This window comes from Pipistrellus hanaki (genome assembly GCF_964339955.1).
Source record: "Pipistrellus hanaki genome assembly, chromosome: 4".
Lineage (NCBI taxonomy): Eukaryota > Metazoa > Chordata > Mammalia > Chiroptera > Vespertilionidae > Pipistrellus > Pipistrellus hanaki.
Window position 1 is genome coordinate 35,430,864 of NC_140506.1, and position 15,290 is coordinate 35,446,153.

General features: G+C 38.5%; 1 protein-coding gene across 1 annotated transcript in view; it reads right to left on the minus strand.

Moving 5' to 3' along the window:
- Positions 1–381: 381 nt before the first annotated feature.
- Positions 382–15,290, minus strand: part of ANKRD31 (ankyrin repeat domain 31) — an 83,416-nt gene continuing 68,507 nt past the window's right edge. Inside the window, exons 22-25 of the mRNA XM_084881258.1 lie at positions 10,440–11,430; positions 7,979–8,119; positions 6,568–6,670; positions 382–939 (exon numbers count right to left, since the gene is read on the minus strand). Of these exons, the coding sequence (XP_084737384.1) occupies positions 794–939; positions 6,568–6,670; positions 7,979–8,119; positions 10,440–11,430 (1,381 nt within the window). The 3' untranslated portion in view covers positions 382–793. The remainder of the gene's footprint in view (positions 940–6,567; positions 6,671–7,978; positions 8,120–10,439; positions 11,431–15,290) is intronic.

A 15,290-nucleotide genomic window follows, 5' to 3' on the forward strand; every position in this document is an offset into this window, starting at 1 on the left:
ACACTTGATTCATGTTTTTGTTCTAAAACTCAGCACAGTTACAATTCTATCTATGCCAAATTTTATAAAACTTAAATCTCTTTGATAATTTCAAATTTTTATTTAGAGATAAATTTCAAAGTAAATGGGGAAAGGTATTGGTACTTGAATTCTTATTTGAAGTAGATTCACTTTAGCAAAGACTTTTTTTTTTCTTTAACAATGACCACTCTTGCTTGTATCCTTATTTCCCTTAAGGAATAACTATTATTTATACAAAGGTAGAGGTGTTGATAAAAAGATTAGTTTTAAAGTTATGTTGGTAAAAAGAAAGCCAGAGAGTCAATATGGTTTACTTGAAAAATGCCTTTATTTGAGTTGATGAGCAAATATAGACCACAGACATAGAAGCATGAACAGACAGTTGAACCTCAGAGGGAAGGCAGGGGAGGTTAGATGGGAAGAGATCAACCAGTAAACTTGTATGCATATATGCATAACCTATGGGCACAGACAGTGGAGTGGTGAGGGCCTGGGCGTGGGAAGGGTACAGGAGCGGGCTGAAAGAGGTTAACGGGGGGAAAGGAAGCCTATGTAATACTTTGAACAATAAAGATTTTTTTAAATGCCCTTATTTGAATGGTAAAAAAGTATTAATCTTACTTCAGTAGTTGAAATTATGCTTTTTTCTTACAACAGTAAATACACATCTTAAGTGTCTATAAAAATAGCCCCACCAGACCACAAACATGAAATATGAATGTTAGTTAACAATATGAACAAATACCTAATTCATTATTAAGAAAACAAGCCTTTAGAATGTTAGCTCCTCACATTCCACATAGAACTTCCAATGCTGATCCATTATATGGCATGGGAGAAATTCTTGATCGCTGACTAATAGTATTTCATTTATTTGTAGATAATGTGGGATGTTTGGCATTGACTTGCTCGAAATTCCTGTTTAAATAAATGTCAACAAATTAAAATCTGCCTTTTAAAAATAAGATTTAGCCAAAACTTGTTTGGCTCAGTGGATAGAGCATTAGCCTGCGGACTGAAAGATCCCAGGTTCAATTCCAGTCAAGGGCACGTACCCTGGTTGCGGGCACATCCCCAGTAGGAGGCATGAGGAGGCAGCTGATCGATGTTTCTAACTCTCTCTCTCTCTTCCGCTCTGTAAAAAATCAATAAAATATATATTTTTTAAATAATTTAAAAAAAGATTTAAATTTATTGCAAATCCTAGACCTCATACAAGCATACATAATAGGCTTTCTGACCACATCACTCTTCACTCCATTTTCTATACCCAAGATAAGCTGTAAGTCAGTGTTGGCTGATCTTCAGGGAAAGAAGCCTGTTTACAGTCTAAGAGTCATTCATCCTGAAACTGGCTTCTTCATCCTCCTGACAGTCTCAGAAAGTCCTTTCTCAGAGAACTATATGAGCTCTATATCATTCAGCAAATTGAATCTTAGTCCACAGACAGCACCAATATGGGTGTGATCTTTGCCAGGCAATTTCAGTGAGACAGACCATGTAGTCCAAGAGCTCTGTTCCTAGCCGCCCTCCCCTGCAGGCCTGGCTTCCCCCAACTGCTCTCCCCTGCAGGCCTTGTTCTTCCCAACTGCCCTCCCCTGCAGGCCTGGTCACCCCTAACTGTCCTCCCCAGCAGGCCTGATTGCCCCCAACTGCCCTCCCTTGCAGGCCTGGTCCCTCCAAATGCCCTCTGCTGCCAGCCATCTTGTGGTGTCCAACTTTGACACATGGGGGTGGCCATCTTTTGTGTTGGAGTGATGGTCAATTTGCATATTACTCTTTTATTAGATAGGATATCTAGTTGTACTAAGGGAAACATTCTATTATGGCTACTTAAATAAAAGTTCAATGTCTTTTTAAAAGAAAGGGATCCTAATGGATAAATATGATAGTAGAGTTCTACATGATTTGATATTTAATTAAAAAAAATTTTGTTTATGGATTTTTTTTTTTTTTTTTTTTTTTTTTTAGAAAGAGAAGAAAGGAAGCAGGGAGGAAAAGGGAGGGAGGGGGCAAAAGGAGAGAAAGTGAAGGAGAGGGAGGGGGGAGAGAGCCAGAGAGAGGTTGATTTGTGTGTTTCACTTATTTATTCTTGTATGTTCCTTGACTGCGGATCAAACCCACAACCTTGGCATATTGGGATGACACTCTAACCAACTGAGCTACCTGGCCAGAGCTATGATTTGATAGTTAAAATCAAACTAATAATTTGATATTTTTCACATTAATAAGATCAAAAGTCGTCTGTGAGCCGGGACCGGTTTGGCTCAGTGGATAGATCGTCGGCCTGCGGACTGAAAGGTCCCGGGTTCGATTCCGGTCAAGGGCATGTACCTTGGTTGCGGGCACATCCCCAGTAGGGGGTGTGCAAGAGGCAGCTGATCGATGATTCTCACTCATCGGTGTTTCTAACTCTCTATCCCTCTCTCTTCCTCTCTGTGAAAAATCAATAAAATATATTAAAAAAAAAAAAAGTCGTCTGTGAAATTGAAGTTGTACTGGAATCAAGAAATAAACTTGAATTTTATATTTTGAAGTTTAAAACTTTGTCAGCCCTCATTCTTTGGGGGAAAAAATGAAATTTAATAGGTGGTTCCTTAAACTGAATTGGATTTGAGGTACTTGATTTTATATGTAAATTTGCAGGTTTTTGTGTCTTTGTTGTACAAGCACGAACCCTGGAGTTCTGCTGAAAAGGAGCTCCTACATGGCCTAACGTATGTAAGTGTAAAAGCATCTGGTAGAGGGCCAGGCACATGGTAGATAATCAACAAAGCGTTAGTTTTCTTCCATTTTCTCCACTTTATGAATTAGGTCAAAGGAGTATTAATCATAAAACCGTATGAAAAACATGATGAAAATAATGAAAAACAATTAAGAGTTGTAAATAGGAGCTGAAATAAACCCTCTGCTGTTATCAAACACCCATCTTCCTTGGGTGTTTACGGTTTAAAAAGTTCTTAACCACATAAAACAGAAGCACCTGTGGATGTCTGTGCTCTATTACTTATACTTTTACAGAGAAATGAAGCACAATAACAGCACTGAAATTATGAAAACTCTTTAAAGTCACTTTTTACAACAGATTACCAGTAAGTCAAGGACCATTTTTATGTTTTTAAGTGCCCCTGGTGGAAAAATTCTTTGTCACAAAGGTATAAGTAGATGTTCATGGTTATCATTGCAAAAACAGTCTATTTTTTCCTGAAAAAGCATGTTCTATTTTCAAATGAACAAATGATGTTAAGCCCCCATGAAAAAGTTCACACTTTTCTAACTTGCCATGTCTTTGGATTTCTGTAAGGTACCACATTTAAAAAATAAGTACAAAAGAATCCTAAATCAAGAAGGTTCAAATAAAACTCTAACAGCAGCCTACAGAATGTTAGCAGGGACCTGCCTGTACATTCCTAGTCCCAGATCAAGGTAGTAAGAAGTGGGTTCTGGTACTTCCACAGTTCTCAAATTAGCATTAATTTTTTTTTTTAAATATCTAAAGGAAAGATAGATAAGAATTTAGTAACAAGAAACTTTAGATTGTCAGCAATAGAAACAGCAGTTGAGAAATCATTTTTTTAATTTCATGCTCACTTAGCAGGGAATTGTGGTCCCTGTGAGGAAGGAGAAGCATGGCTGGGGGTGGACATGCATGCCTGTTTTAGGATGTACTACCCTTGGCCTATCCTGTTTGGACATGCTTCCTGAAATTTATTGTTATAAATTTCCCCCGTGGCTTCAAGCAAACACCTGCACCTGCAGAAGATAAGATACGCTCCACAGCTGACTCAGCTGCTCCCCTTTGCCTGAGTTGTGCTCTCTTCCAAGGACTTCCTATTGTGTAGGCAGTTACCCAGCTGGCTGGTGCAACCCTGACCCAGTCCATATATAAGAGAACATAAACACTCCCTCGGTGCTGATGAGGGGGAATATAAGATATTTGGGGGGCAGGGGGTTTGGGTGCTAGCAATCTGAATCTGTGCCAGTAACCTAATGTACATTCTTGATAGCCTATAATTTAAGTCACTGTCCCTTTCTCCACAATCTGGTCTAGCAAGACCTGTTTTCCTAATTACTCCCAAATTACAAAGGGGCCATAAACAAAGAATGTAACAGTTTAGCTACAGGGGAGGTCACTGGCACCACCCAGACCAGGCACTTAGATACACTCTAACTTCCCCATTCTAACTGACTCAGGAGGGGCTGTGGATGCCCACCGCATAAGCCTGGTAGCTAGGAAACAGACAGAAAACAAAGACACCAAAGGGCATAAAGGGAAAAGCTTCCTCCATACTGACTCACTCAGGATTTGGAGGACTGACCCCGGGTCACTATACTAGTGCATCTGAAAATAACTGGGTTTATCCTGGATCTCCGAGTACTCCCTGTGTGTTTTTTACGGTTGCCTGATAAATTCCGTTTCCCTGACACTGACACAATAGTCTCAAATTTCTTAAACTCTCACGTCAATTGGCCTGGCTCCTGTTGGCATGGGCCTAACACGTATCACTGGAAAATCTGAGGAGCAGATAACCTTTGTGTATAAAAAAGGCCTACAGCTCTGCTTCGAGGTTAGAATCTAGGAGAGAGTTTACTTGGCTTTCATTCAAGTGTGTGTGTGTGTGTGTGTGTGTGTGTGTGTGTGTGTGTTAGGAACCAAATACCATAAATTACTACACGATCTCCTTTTCGTTTCTTAAGGCTTTTAATTTCACCACAATTGCTGTTTTACCAAATCTGTTTCTCTCAAATGATAAAAAGCACTTTTGAAGCTGTCTTCAGAAAACTGGGGGAAATGCACCCTATTCTGAAACCAGTTTGGGAGACAAAGGAAGCCCCTCAGAAGTTAGGGAGGATTAGGTATTAAGTTAGGAGAGGAAAGTGTTTTGAATTATTGGGGTTTGTTGTAAGGAAGGGAAAATCCCTAGAGTGCCCTGATAGTGGCTTGGTGATGGATGAAGCATATTAACTTCCATCTTGTATAAAAACTGCTGTTTGAAATTCTCTGCTATTGTTAGATAATCCCTTGTCCTGTAAACTATGTCATTATAAACTCTGTCTCTTTAAGACAGTCTCTTATTCTATAAAATGACTTTGTTTTTAGTTCAAATAATAGAAAAAAGATAAACTTAACTGTCTGACCTTGCAAGCTAGCCATTTAATGTAATAGACTAATATGGACTAATACTGATAATAATTCCCATATTCTTATGCCAAGAACTAACTCATTATGTGTTCAAGGTTACAACTGTCTGTAACAATAACTCACACAGAGCCCTTTGTAACATCTGCAAAGAAGCTCAAAAGGAATAAATATAAGAAACTTCCTTTGTGATGGCTCAGTGATTTGGAAGAGACATCTCCCTCTGGGCAACTCATAATAAAGGATTCCTAATTAATGGGCTCATTAAAGCATCTTGTATCTCATTTGCTATTTTACGATACAATAGTGATAGTAGTCCCTGTTTGGCTCGTGTCTCTGTTTATTTCAGTATTATTATCTTCTGATTTGTACCTCTTCTCTATCTACATTGTCTCCAACTAGTGTAGGGTGGGGATGGGGCTGGGGTGGAGGATAGGAAGAGGGAATACTATAGCAAAGAAGGGTACTGTTTTCCAAAAATGTGTGCTGCCACTTTAAAATCATTTCAAAAACTGCAGCTAATTGGTGAAGACTAAATTCTTTTCAGTTTTCTCAGGCTAAGGTTTATTTCATCAGATAAACTGTATATGTTTATACTAATAAGCAAAGACTTATTTTAGTATATTTTTAGAAAATATGAAAAACTAACCAAATCATGACATTAAAAAAAAATCTACCCAAGGAAAAGAAATTGTGAGCTGAGGGTATCATTTCTTTAATTATCCTAGAATCAGTTGTGGTTAAAAATGGAGTGCTATAAACAAACAGAAAATAGCAAGTGTTGGTGAGGACATGGAGAAATTGGAAGCCTTGTACATTGCAGTTGGGAATGTAAAATGGTTCAGTTGCTGTAGAAAACAGTCTGGCTGTTCCACAAAAAGGTATAGCATGGCTCAGTAGCTAGAGTGTCAGCCTGCCCCTGTCAGGGGCATGTGCCTGGGTTGCAGGTTCTATCCCCATTCCAATCCAGGCGTGTGCAGGAGGCAACCAACTAATGTGTCTCTCACCTTGATGTTTCTCTCTCTCTCTCCTCTCCCTCTCTTTCTCTCTCTCTCCTCCCCTATCCCTTCTACTCTCTTATACATTCAGAATAGGTAAATCCATATAGACAGAAAGCAGACTGATAGACCCCAGGGAAGGGAACTGGAGAATGGGGAGTAATTGCTGAATGGTATGGGGTTTCTCTTTGGGGTGATGGAAGTGTTGGAACTACACAGAGGTGGTGAATATACAACATAGTGTATGTACTAAATGCACTGTGTATGACTTGTTCATTTAAAAATGGTCGTTTGAATGTTATGTGAATTTCACCCAAAAGAAAAAGAAGACAAAAATAAAAAAGTGCTTTCCCAGTAGGCTTGTGTGTTGTTCTCATAACTAAGAAATGGGTGTGGGCCTGCACATACCTGGAAGACAAGGTTGATGTTGCTGAGGTGCCAAGTTTGGTTCTGGAGGTATGGGTACTTCTTCAGAAACACACTTTAAAAGCTCCTTTCCCAGATATGTTACCTGTATATAATTAAGCACAGAATTTAAAAACTATCCTATATAATAAAAGGCTAATATGCAAATAGATCAAATGGTGGAACAACCGGTCGCTATGATGTGCGCTGACCATCAGGGGGCGTGTGCAGATCATGGCAAGCGTTGGCTGTAGTGGGATGGTGGAGCAGGTGAGCGGGATGCCAGACCAAGGTGGGATGCCGGCTGCTGTCATCGGGGTGGTTACTGAAAATTCTTTGTTCCTGTGTACTGTGGTCCCACCTGGCACTTGCACATACTGCCAGTGCTGGCCCTGCTCACACCCACAGCTACCACCAGAATTGCCGCTTGCACCCACTGCTGGTGCCTAGCATTGGTCTCGATCACTCAGCACCATCAGCAGGTGGAGTGGCAGCTGACTGCCCTGATCGCCACTGAGGGCTTCTCCACTTCCCCCTGCTCCTGATGGGTGGTCAGGGCAGCAGTCGCTGCTCAAATCCACTGTCAGGGATTCTGAAATCCTAGCTCTTTAGCAAGATTCTTAAATTCTGTTTGTACATTTATAAAACAAGCACTTAATATTTGGCTTATTAAGTTGTAGTGAGGATTACAAGAGATAACATATGAAAGTCATTTGGCATCCTGTCTACCAAATCTTCAATAAATGCTTGTTACTGACAGAGTGAGGAGCACCTAGGGAATCTGGCAGGGTTAGGCACCCTTTGGGCTCAGTCCCATGACCAAAAGAAGCCTGGTAATGGAAATGAAACAGACCTGTCTTCAAATTGGTGGTCAGACAGCGCTTATAAGTCAGAAGACAGAACTGAGGGGGAGGCTACTAACTCTGGGAAGTATGAGTGAAAGAAATATTTCTTTTGAAGGGAACTAGCAATTCATAGATAAAACTATATTCAAACATAAAAATGCACCATAACTTCTGAGGGTCTTAGGACCCTTACTGGTTCCTTCTGTCTTTAGAAGAAGATTCTGTCAGAATGCGGATAACATTAAAAAATTATTAAAGTCAACAGCGGTTCCAAATTTTCTACATGGAGTCACAAGGACCTGAAATCACTTGGGGTCAAGAAAATTGGGGGCATTCAAATTTCTAAGACCTAGTGAGGAGCAAGGAAGGAGGCCCTTGTCCCTGGGGAATTCTGGCAAATAGAAATTGTGGGAGAAAGCATGTAGCATATTTGAGAAGGGACACCTGGGGACAAAAATGAGCTTGGAGAACTTGTAGATTTCTTTAAAAGAAAAAAAAAAAGTAAGTGGTTTTTATCATTTTTAAAAAATGTATCTTTCCATTTGCACATGAAGTGAAAGATGACCCACCTTACTCCAAGCATAATTCCAGGTCACATGACTGTCACCTCCTAGAAGATCCTTGAGCCAGGTGACTGGATTTTGATAAATCTGACCATTTTCTACCTTAATTTTACCATTCAATAAAACACTGGCTTTGTGGGTAGTCTCCTGAAAAAAAAAAGTTAATAATAAAAAATTAATGAAATATGTGAACTTCTACTTCTGGCCATGAAGTAACAGGGACCAGATTTACCCTAACACCTGACGCAACCAAAAAACAGACAAAATGTATGAAAACAATGGTTTAAAAATCCTTAAAACTCAATAAGAAAACAATAATTTTAAAAAAAAGTATTTGGACAGATATTTCATTAAAGAATAAATATTAAGGCAAATAGCACATGAAAAGATACCATAACTAATCATTAAGAAATGTAAATTAAAACCACAACACATGTACTACTACATATATATATATATATATATATATATATATATATATTTACACTATATATGTAAAGATGGCTAAAGTTAAAAGACTAATCATACTAAGTATTGGCTAAGGAACTATAACTCTCATTGATAGCTAATGGGAATATAAAATGTTACAAACTTTGGCAATTTCTTAAAAATGTTAAATATACACTTACTATATATAATTTTGCCACTCCACTCTCAAGTATTTACTCAAGAAATAGTGAAAATCTTTGTCAGACCAAAACTTTTATGTCAATGTTCATAGTAGCCTTCTTTGTAACAACCAACAATTGGAAACAATCTAAATATCTACAACAGATGAATTAATAAACTGTAGTATATACATATAATGAACTAAACTCGGCAATAAAAATAAACAAACTACTCCAGGGGTTGAAAGTTTAAAAAAAAAAAAGACAGAGAAACTATAATACAGAGATAATGCAAACAACAAAGATGAATTTCAAATAATTATGCTCAGTGAAAGAAGTCAGAAAAAATTAATACATATGGTATAATTCCACTTATACAGAATTTTTTTAGAAATGCAAACTAATGTATAGGGACAGAAAGCAGACCAATAATTGTCTACAGTGGCATGGGAAGGGAGCAGATGAAGGAGGTGTACAAAAGAACACAAAGAAGTTTTGGGGATTGATGTATATTGTATAATGCTTGTGGTTATGGCTACGTAGGTGTATACGTATGTCACAACTTGTCAAATTTAAATATGTGTATTGTATTGTATGTCAATTATATCTTAGTAACATTATTAATATGAAAAGTTGTGTTAAAATTTAATTATAGCTAATTCAGAGATACAACCACAACTGTCAAAATATGAGTTAATGTAATTAATTTACTAAATAAAATGTAATTTGTTCTGGCTAATCTGAGGTAGGTACTACTTAGCAATAAACTGATTTGACAGGCAAGCAAAGAGGAACATCAAGGAATCTGAGATCAAGCTACTAATTTGGTCTTTAAATTATAGTTTGAAGCTTTCAAATCTTTTTTTTTTTCCTCCTAACTTATAAGTAAAGCTTACTAACTAGGAAAAGCCTAATTACACAGAGATGGGAAGGGTTGGAAATATAGGTCATTCAGATTAAATTCCAGTTTAAACTGGATTAATAACTGTTGGATGGTCCATAAAAAAGGAAGCATTTCTGGATCATGCAATCTTTGTCATTCTGAATTCCTTTCAAAAAGTGAATGTGGAAAGGAAGACTCTTGTCAGCATTTCTAGCAAAACTGTTTTTCCCTCCTTTACTTTTATGCATATCTGATATTGTTTTAAGTGGGTCCAATTTACACAAACTCCAAGTCACTGTTTTTTATAAAAACAGAGCCCTGGCTAGTTTGCTCAGTGGTTAGAGTGCCCGCCCTCTGACCAAAGGGTCGCAGATTTGATTCCTGATCAAGGGCACGTACCTCAGTTGCAGGTTCAATATCCAGCCCCAGCTGGGGCATGCAGGAGGCAACCAATCATCTCTCCCTCTTCCTTCCCCTCTCTCTCTTTCTCTTCTTCCCTTCTCCTCCCTCCTTTCCACTCTCTCTCTAAAAATAAACAAACAAACAACGGAAAAAATATCCTGGGATAAGGATAAAAAACAAACAAACACATACACACAGAAAAACAACAAAGTTTTTATGGAAGATGAATTTATACTTATCTCTTATCAGGGGAAGCTGCAACAGTACACTGGTAGTTTCCAAAATTTTGGAATCAAAGCCAGCTCTAGCTTACTATTTTTATGTTGTTCTTAAATCCTTCTTGGTGCAATATAATTTCAGTCTGAGAGCCCAAAGATACTTGTGACTAAAATGTATAGGGAAATTCTAGAAGCATGATTTCATTTGCTAAGAATACGATGGTTGTGGTCCCTCCATTTAAGAAGCCCAGCCAAACCCCATTTCACTAGTTGGAGTTAAATGTCTACCCTATGCAACAGCAAATTTTATTCACTTTTAAAATTTAGATCATTTTAGAGGGAAAAAAATAAGATACCTGTGTTTTGAATTCCAAAATGTTACTTCCTGGATTAATTCTTCCCAGTGCTATCAGATCCTTTATCTGCATCCGCTTCTTCTTAGGAGCTGTGCTGGAGTTCAAAGGCTTTTTTGCAGCATGCTGAGGGCCAGACCCAGGGGAGGAGATGCTCTGACTGTCATTTGCATGTGGAACAGCAAAAGCTGAATTTATAAGATATGGTTTCGTCTGATGCCCCATATCACTGCCTAAAGCATCACTATCTTGATGTGTCAGGGTTTCTGATGCCCCCCTAGGTGGTTGCTGGGAAGCTGTTTTCTTGTTTTCTCTTTTTGGATCATAATTGGAAAGAGTCTGACCACAAATAACAGTAGACAGACGGGCATCATTTGGGACAAGTAAACTTGTGGTTTCTGAAGTATTTAATGGGCCAGTTAGTGCAGAAGGACTATAGGAGTCATGACCTTCGGTTGTATGTTCTGTAAGATCATTTTCTTTTTGTAAATATTCTTCTTGAGCAATAAAAGCAACAGGTAACTTAATCTTTTTAGTGCCATCTGAAGGTCTGGATTTTGAAAACTCATCCAAGGAACAGTCATTAACATTTTGTCTAGAATTCAGCTTAATTCCAGAAAATTCTTCCCCTCTCACTGTCCCTAAATTTAGACAAGTGTTGGTATTTTGGCTGTCATTCCATGTTTCCAGAGACAACTGTGACTCCTGTGTGCTTTCACAAACAGAGCTGGCAGGAGAAAATGAACCCGCCAGGGGCTGCACTGAATTTTCCAGGCTGGTAAGCTCCTGGCTGTCCTTTTCACAAGGGACCTCTGAGCTGGATGGCAGTTTCCTCAAACTAACACCAGACACAGAGGTAACATTCTTATAGTTTTGAATTTTCTGGCTTATTTTTTTCTGTTTTTTTGCCACAGCTAAAAGGCTCTTCTGTCTCATGGCCAAGTTAGCCAGTTGTTCTCTCAGGACACCATGCTTAAATGATTCTATGGATACCCTAAAGTAAGAAACAGAAGAGACAAAAAAAGAGTGAAAAGCTTTAAAAAAACACACACAAAAAAAAACCATAGTCATTTGTACTTTAATGATACTTTGTCTCAGTTTAAATTTGACCACCACAAAGTACACAAGATCCTGTCTTTGTAAATGCATTTTCTTTGAGAGGAAACTGACTCTTAGGATAAGTGAGTTTGCCTTTCTAAGGAGGTGGCAGTGTGGTTATCCACATTTATACCCACATTTATATTCAGATCATTAGTTAGCAGTTGTAAGTCAACCCTAAAAGAGAAACAAAACCTGGGTAGTCTATCCGGATATCTACTGGTCCTTTACTTGGAAGCTAGTGACTGATGGCCGAGGAGGAACACCATTCTTTAAGTTTGAAGTTTGGTTACCTGTTTACAGTGGAAAAGTGTATAAAGAAGTAAAATCTGGAAGTTCCACTCAAGTTCCCTTAATTTCAGAAGAGTGAGATTGTTTTGTGAATAATTATGCCTGAGCTAACCTGAGAAATTCAGTTCAACAAGTGATTACTGTATAATAATTGTACTAAGCATTTTCAAGTTTAGAGGGATTACTTAGACAAGCATTAACCCATGTGCCTCCCCCATACCAAATCTCTCAGGGGTTGAGGACTAAGTGGGAGGAAATGGCTCACCCACATCTCTGTTTTTTATTATATTCCACCTTCAGGACATCCTGTGACACCTTGTTTCCAGTAGTTCTCAACCTTTTTGTTCTCAGGACTTTCTTATACTCCTAAAAATTATTGACCCAAAGAGATTTTGTTTATATGGGTTATATCTATCAATATTTACTGTTCAGAAAATAAAACTGAAAAAAATTTAAAAACACAAGAATAACCAAGCACACATGCCATTAGCTATTAGAGTGATGATATCATCACACACTATATGGCCAATATACACTCATGAGAAAATGAGATCAAAAAAGGGAAAATAACATTTTAGTTTCTTAAAAAATAGTTCTGACTTCATAGACCTCTTGAAATAGTGTCAGGGATCCTTAGAGACCATCCATTAAGAGCGGCTGTTTTAAGGAAAGCAGTAATATAGATATCTGTTTCTTCTGTCACAGTTTAAAGTTGTTGCTGCTAAACTCCGAGTATACTGGGTATTAAAGTAGATGTAAGTGTAAGAAACAGAAAGAAGAAATCATATTAACAAACAACTGATAGCATAAAATGCAAGAAAATAGAGAAAAACTAAATTAACAATATCACATTTAAAACTATGTGAAACACAGGCTTCAGACAAAATGGTAGCATAGGTAAACACAGTACTCAAATCCTCCCACAACCATATAAAAAAATACAACTAATCTTTAGAACAACCATAATTCAGAACTGCCTGAAATTTAGCTCAATGGAACTTCTACACTAGGGAATTAAAGAAGCCCCATAGAGACCGGTAGGAGAGGTGGAGACATGGAACAGGCTGGTGTGGCAGTTTTTAATTGGGAGGGATATCTTGGCTACAGAGGTTCCCCCCCGAGGAGTGAAGGATGCCAGCCCCACACCAGACCTCTAGCCCAGGCTTCCAGAGCTGAGAAAAGAAGTCTCCATAACTTTGGGTTGTAAAAACCAGCGGGGATTGACTGAGTGATATGGTGGCCACTAAAGTCCTAGGCAGCTCCTCTTAAAGGGCCCACTCATTACGTTATTTGGATTCACGCCCCCTGAGCTACCTCACTGAGGCAGCAGCTTGAAAGGAACTAGGACATTCAGGGAGTAACTAAATTGTCTGGCATCAATGCAAGAGCTGGGGGAGACACTTTCTCCCAGACTAAAGTGCTGGCAGAGGCCACTGTTCCTTTACTGAGCCCTTCCCCAACAGAGCTGACAGAGGGGTCCCAAATTTGAGTCTCCATCAGTTTGGCTCACATTTTCCACTCCATTCTGGTGATTCCCTGAGATCCTGCCCTACCCAACTTGGGGACTTATCAAGCCATTTCCAGTGGCTTTTCCAAAGTCTTGCCTCAGAGGACAGACTTTCCAAAAATCTCTCAAACAAGCAGCAGCTGGCTTCAGTGTATCCCATATCTCTTGCTAAGTGGCCCCAGGCCTGGCACTAGCTGCAGCCTGCCTTGGCTCAGAGCTTGGCCTCTCCTGGGTACCTCCAAACCCAAAACAAGTTATCAGCCATCTGTAGATACCTCTGTACCTCAAGCCAGGTGGGCCCAGGCAAGGCACCAGAACCTGCCTGGAGGCCCCAGAGTCAATGCACTCAGTGGACAGCTTCAGACCATGCTGAATTACAATGCTACCACCTCCATGAGTGATACACTCAAGGAAGCTCCCATAAGACTGTCAGGTGATTTCTTAACAGAAACTTTTCAGGCCACAAGAGTGTGTCAAGAAATACTCAAAGCGATGAAAAGCAAGGACCTACAAGAAAGAGTACTCTACCCAGCAAGGTTATCATTTAGAATTGAAGGTCAGAAAAAGAGCTTCCAAGACAAGAAAAGTCAAAGGAGTTCATCGCCATCAACCAGTAGTACGTGAAATGTTAAATGGTCTTCTTTAAGGAGAAGAAGAAAAAAATGATTTAAAAAAATGACCAATAAAATGGCAATAAATACATATCTATCAACAATTGAATCTAACAATAAAAATTAATGAACAAGCAGAACAGAAACAGACTCAGATACAAAGAACATTTTGATGGTTGCCAGATGGGAGAGGGATTGAGGGGATGGGTGAAAAGGGTGAAGGGATTTAGAAGTATAAATTAGCAGTTATAGTATAGTCATGGGGATGTAAGGTACAGTATAAAGAATATAGTCTATCTCTCATCGATGTTTCTAGCTCTCTATCCCTCTCCTTTCCTCTCTGTAAAAAATCAATAAAATATATTTTAAAAAGAATATAGTCAATAATATTCTAATAAGTATATATAGAATCAGGTGGATATGAGATTTTTCAGGAAGATCACTTAGTAATTTTATAATGTGTAATCACAGATGTGTACACCTGAAACTAATGTAATATTGTATGTCAACCTTAATTGAAAAGTAAAAAATGATTAAAAGTAAAAATAGATTTAAAAATAAAACTATGTGAAACAAAGAGTTCAGACATAAAAATGCTCTTTAGTTTGTAAGATTTTAAGTCTTACAGCAATTTTAATAAGTCTTACCACTTGAAACCCTAACTGATCAGGAACTTGCCAAAATTCTAAGTATATTGTTAATCAAAAGACATAAGAAAAATTGAAGCTGGCCTTCTCCAAAGTCCCCCAGGTTGGCCCAGGCAAGGCACTGAACCCTCCCTGGAGGCCCCAGAGTCAGTGCACTCAGTGAACAGCTTCCTTTATTCAAGTCCCTATCTGTAGGTCTTATAAGCTCGTTGGCTTTATAGAAAGGAATTTATGATACTTATACACTAAGAGTAAAGCAAAATGGATAAAGATAGTAGATTTCTAATAAAAATAAAAACTGGCCGAAACCAGTTTGGCTCAGTGGTAGAGCGTCGGTCTGCGGACTGAAAGGTCCCAGGTTCGATTCCGGTCAAGGGCATGTACATTGGTTGTGGGCACATCCCCGGTAGGGGGTGTGCAAGAGGCAGCTGGTCGATGTTTCTCTCTCATTGACATTTCTAGCTCTCTCTCTCCCTTCCTCTCTGTAAAAAATCAATAAAAATATATTTAATAAAAAATAAATAAAAACTGGTTTTAAAATAAGTTCATAAAAAAATCTAAATATGCAATGGATGCCAAAAGATTATGACAAGAATAGAAATATTACATGTGAATAAAAAATAAGGTAAAAAAGATCTGCATATTCATTGCAGCATTATTCACAACAGTGAAGACATGGAAACAACATAAGTTTCCAGCA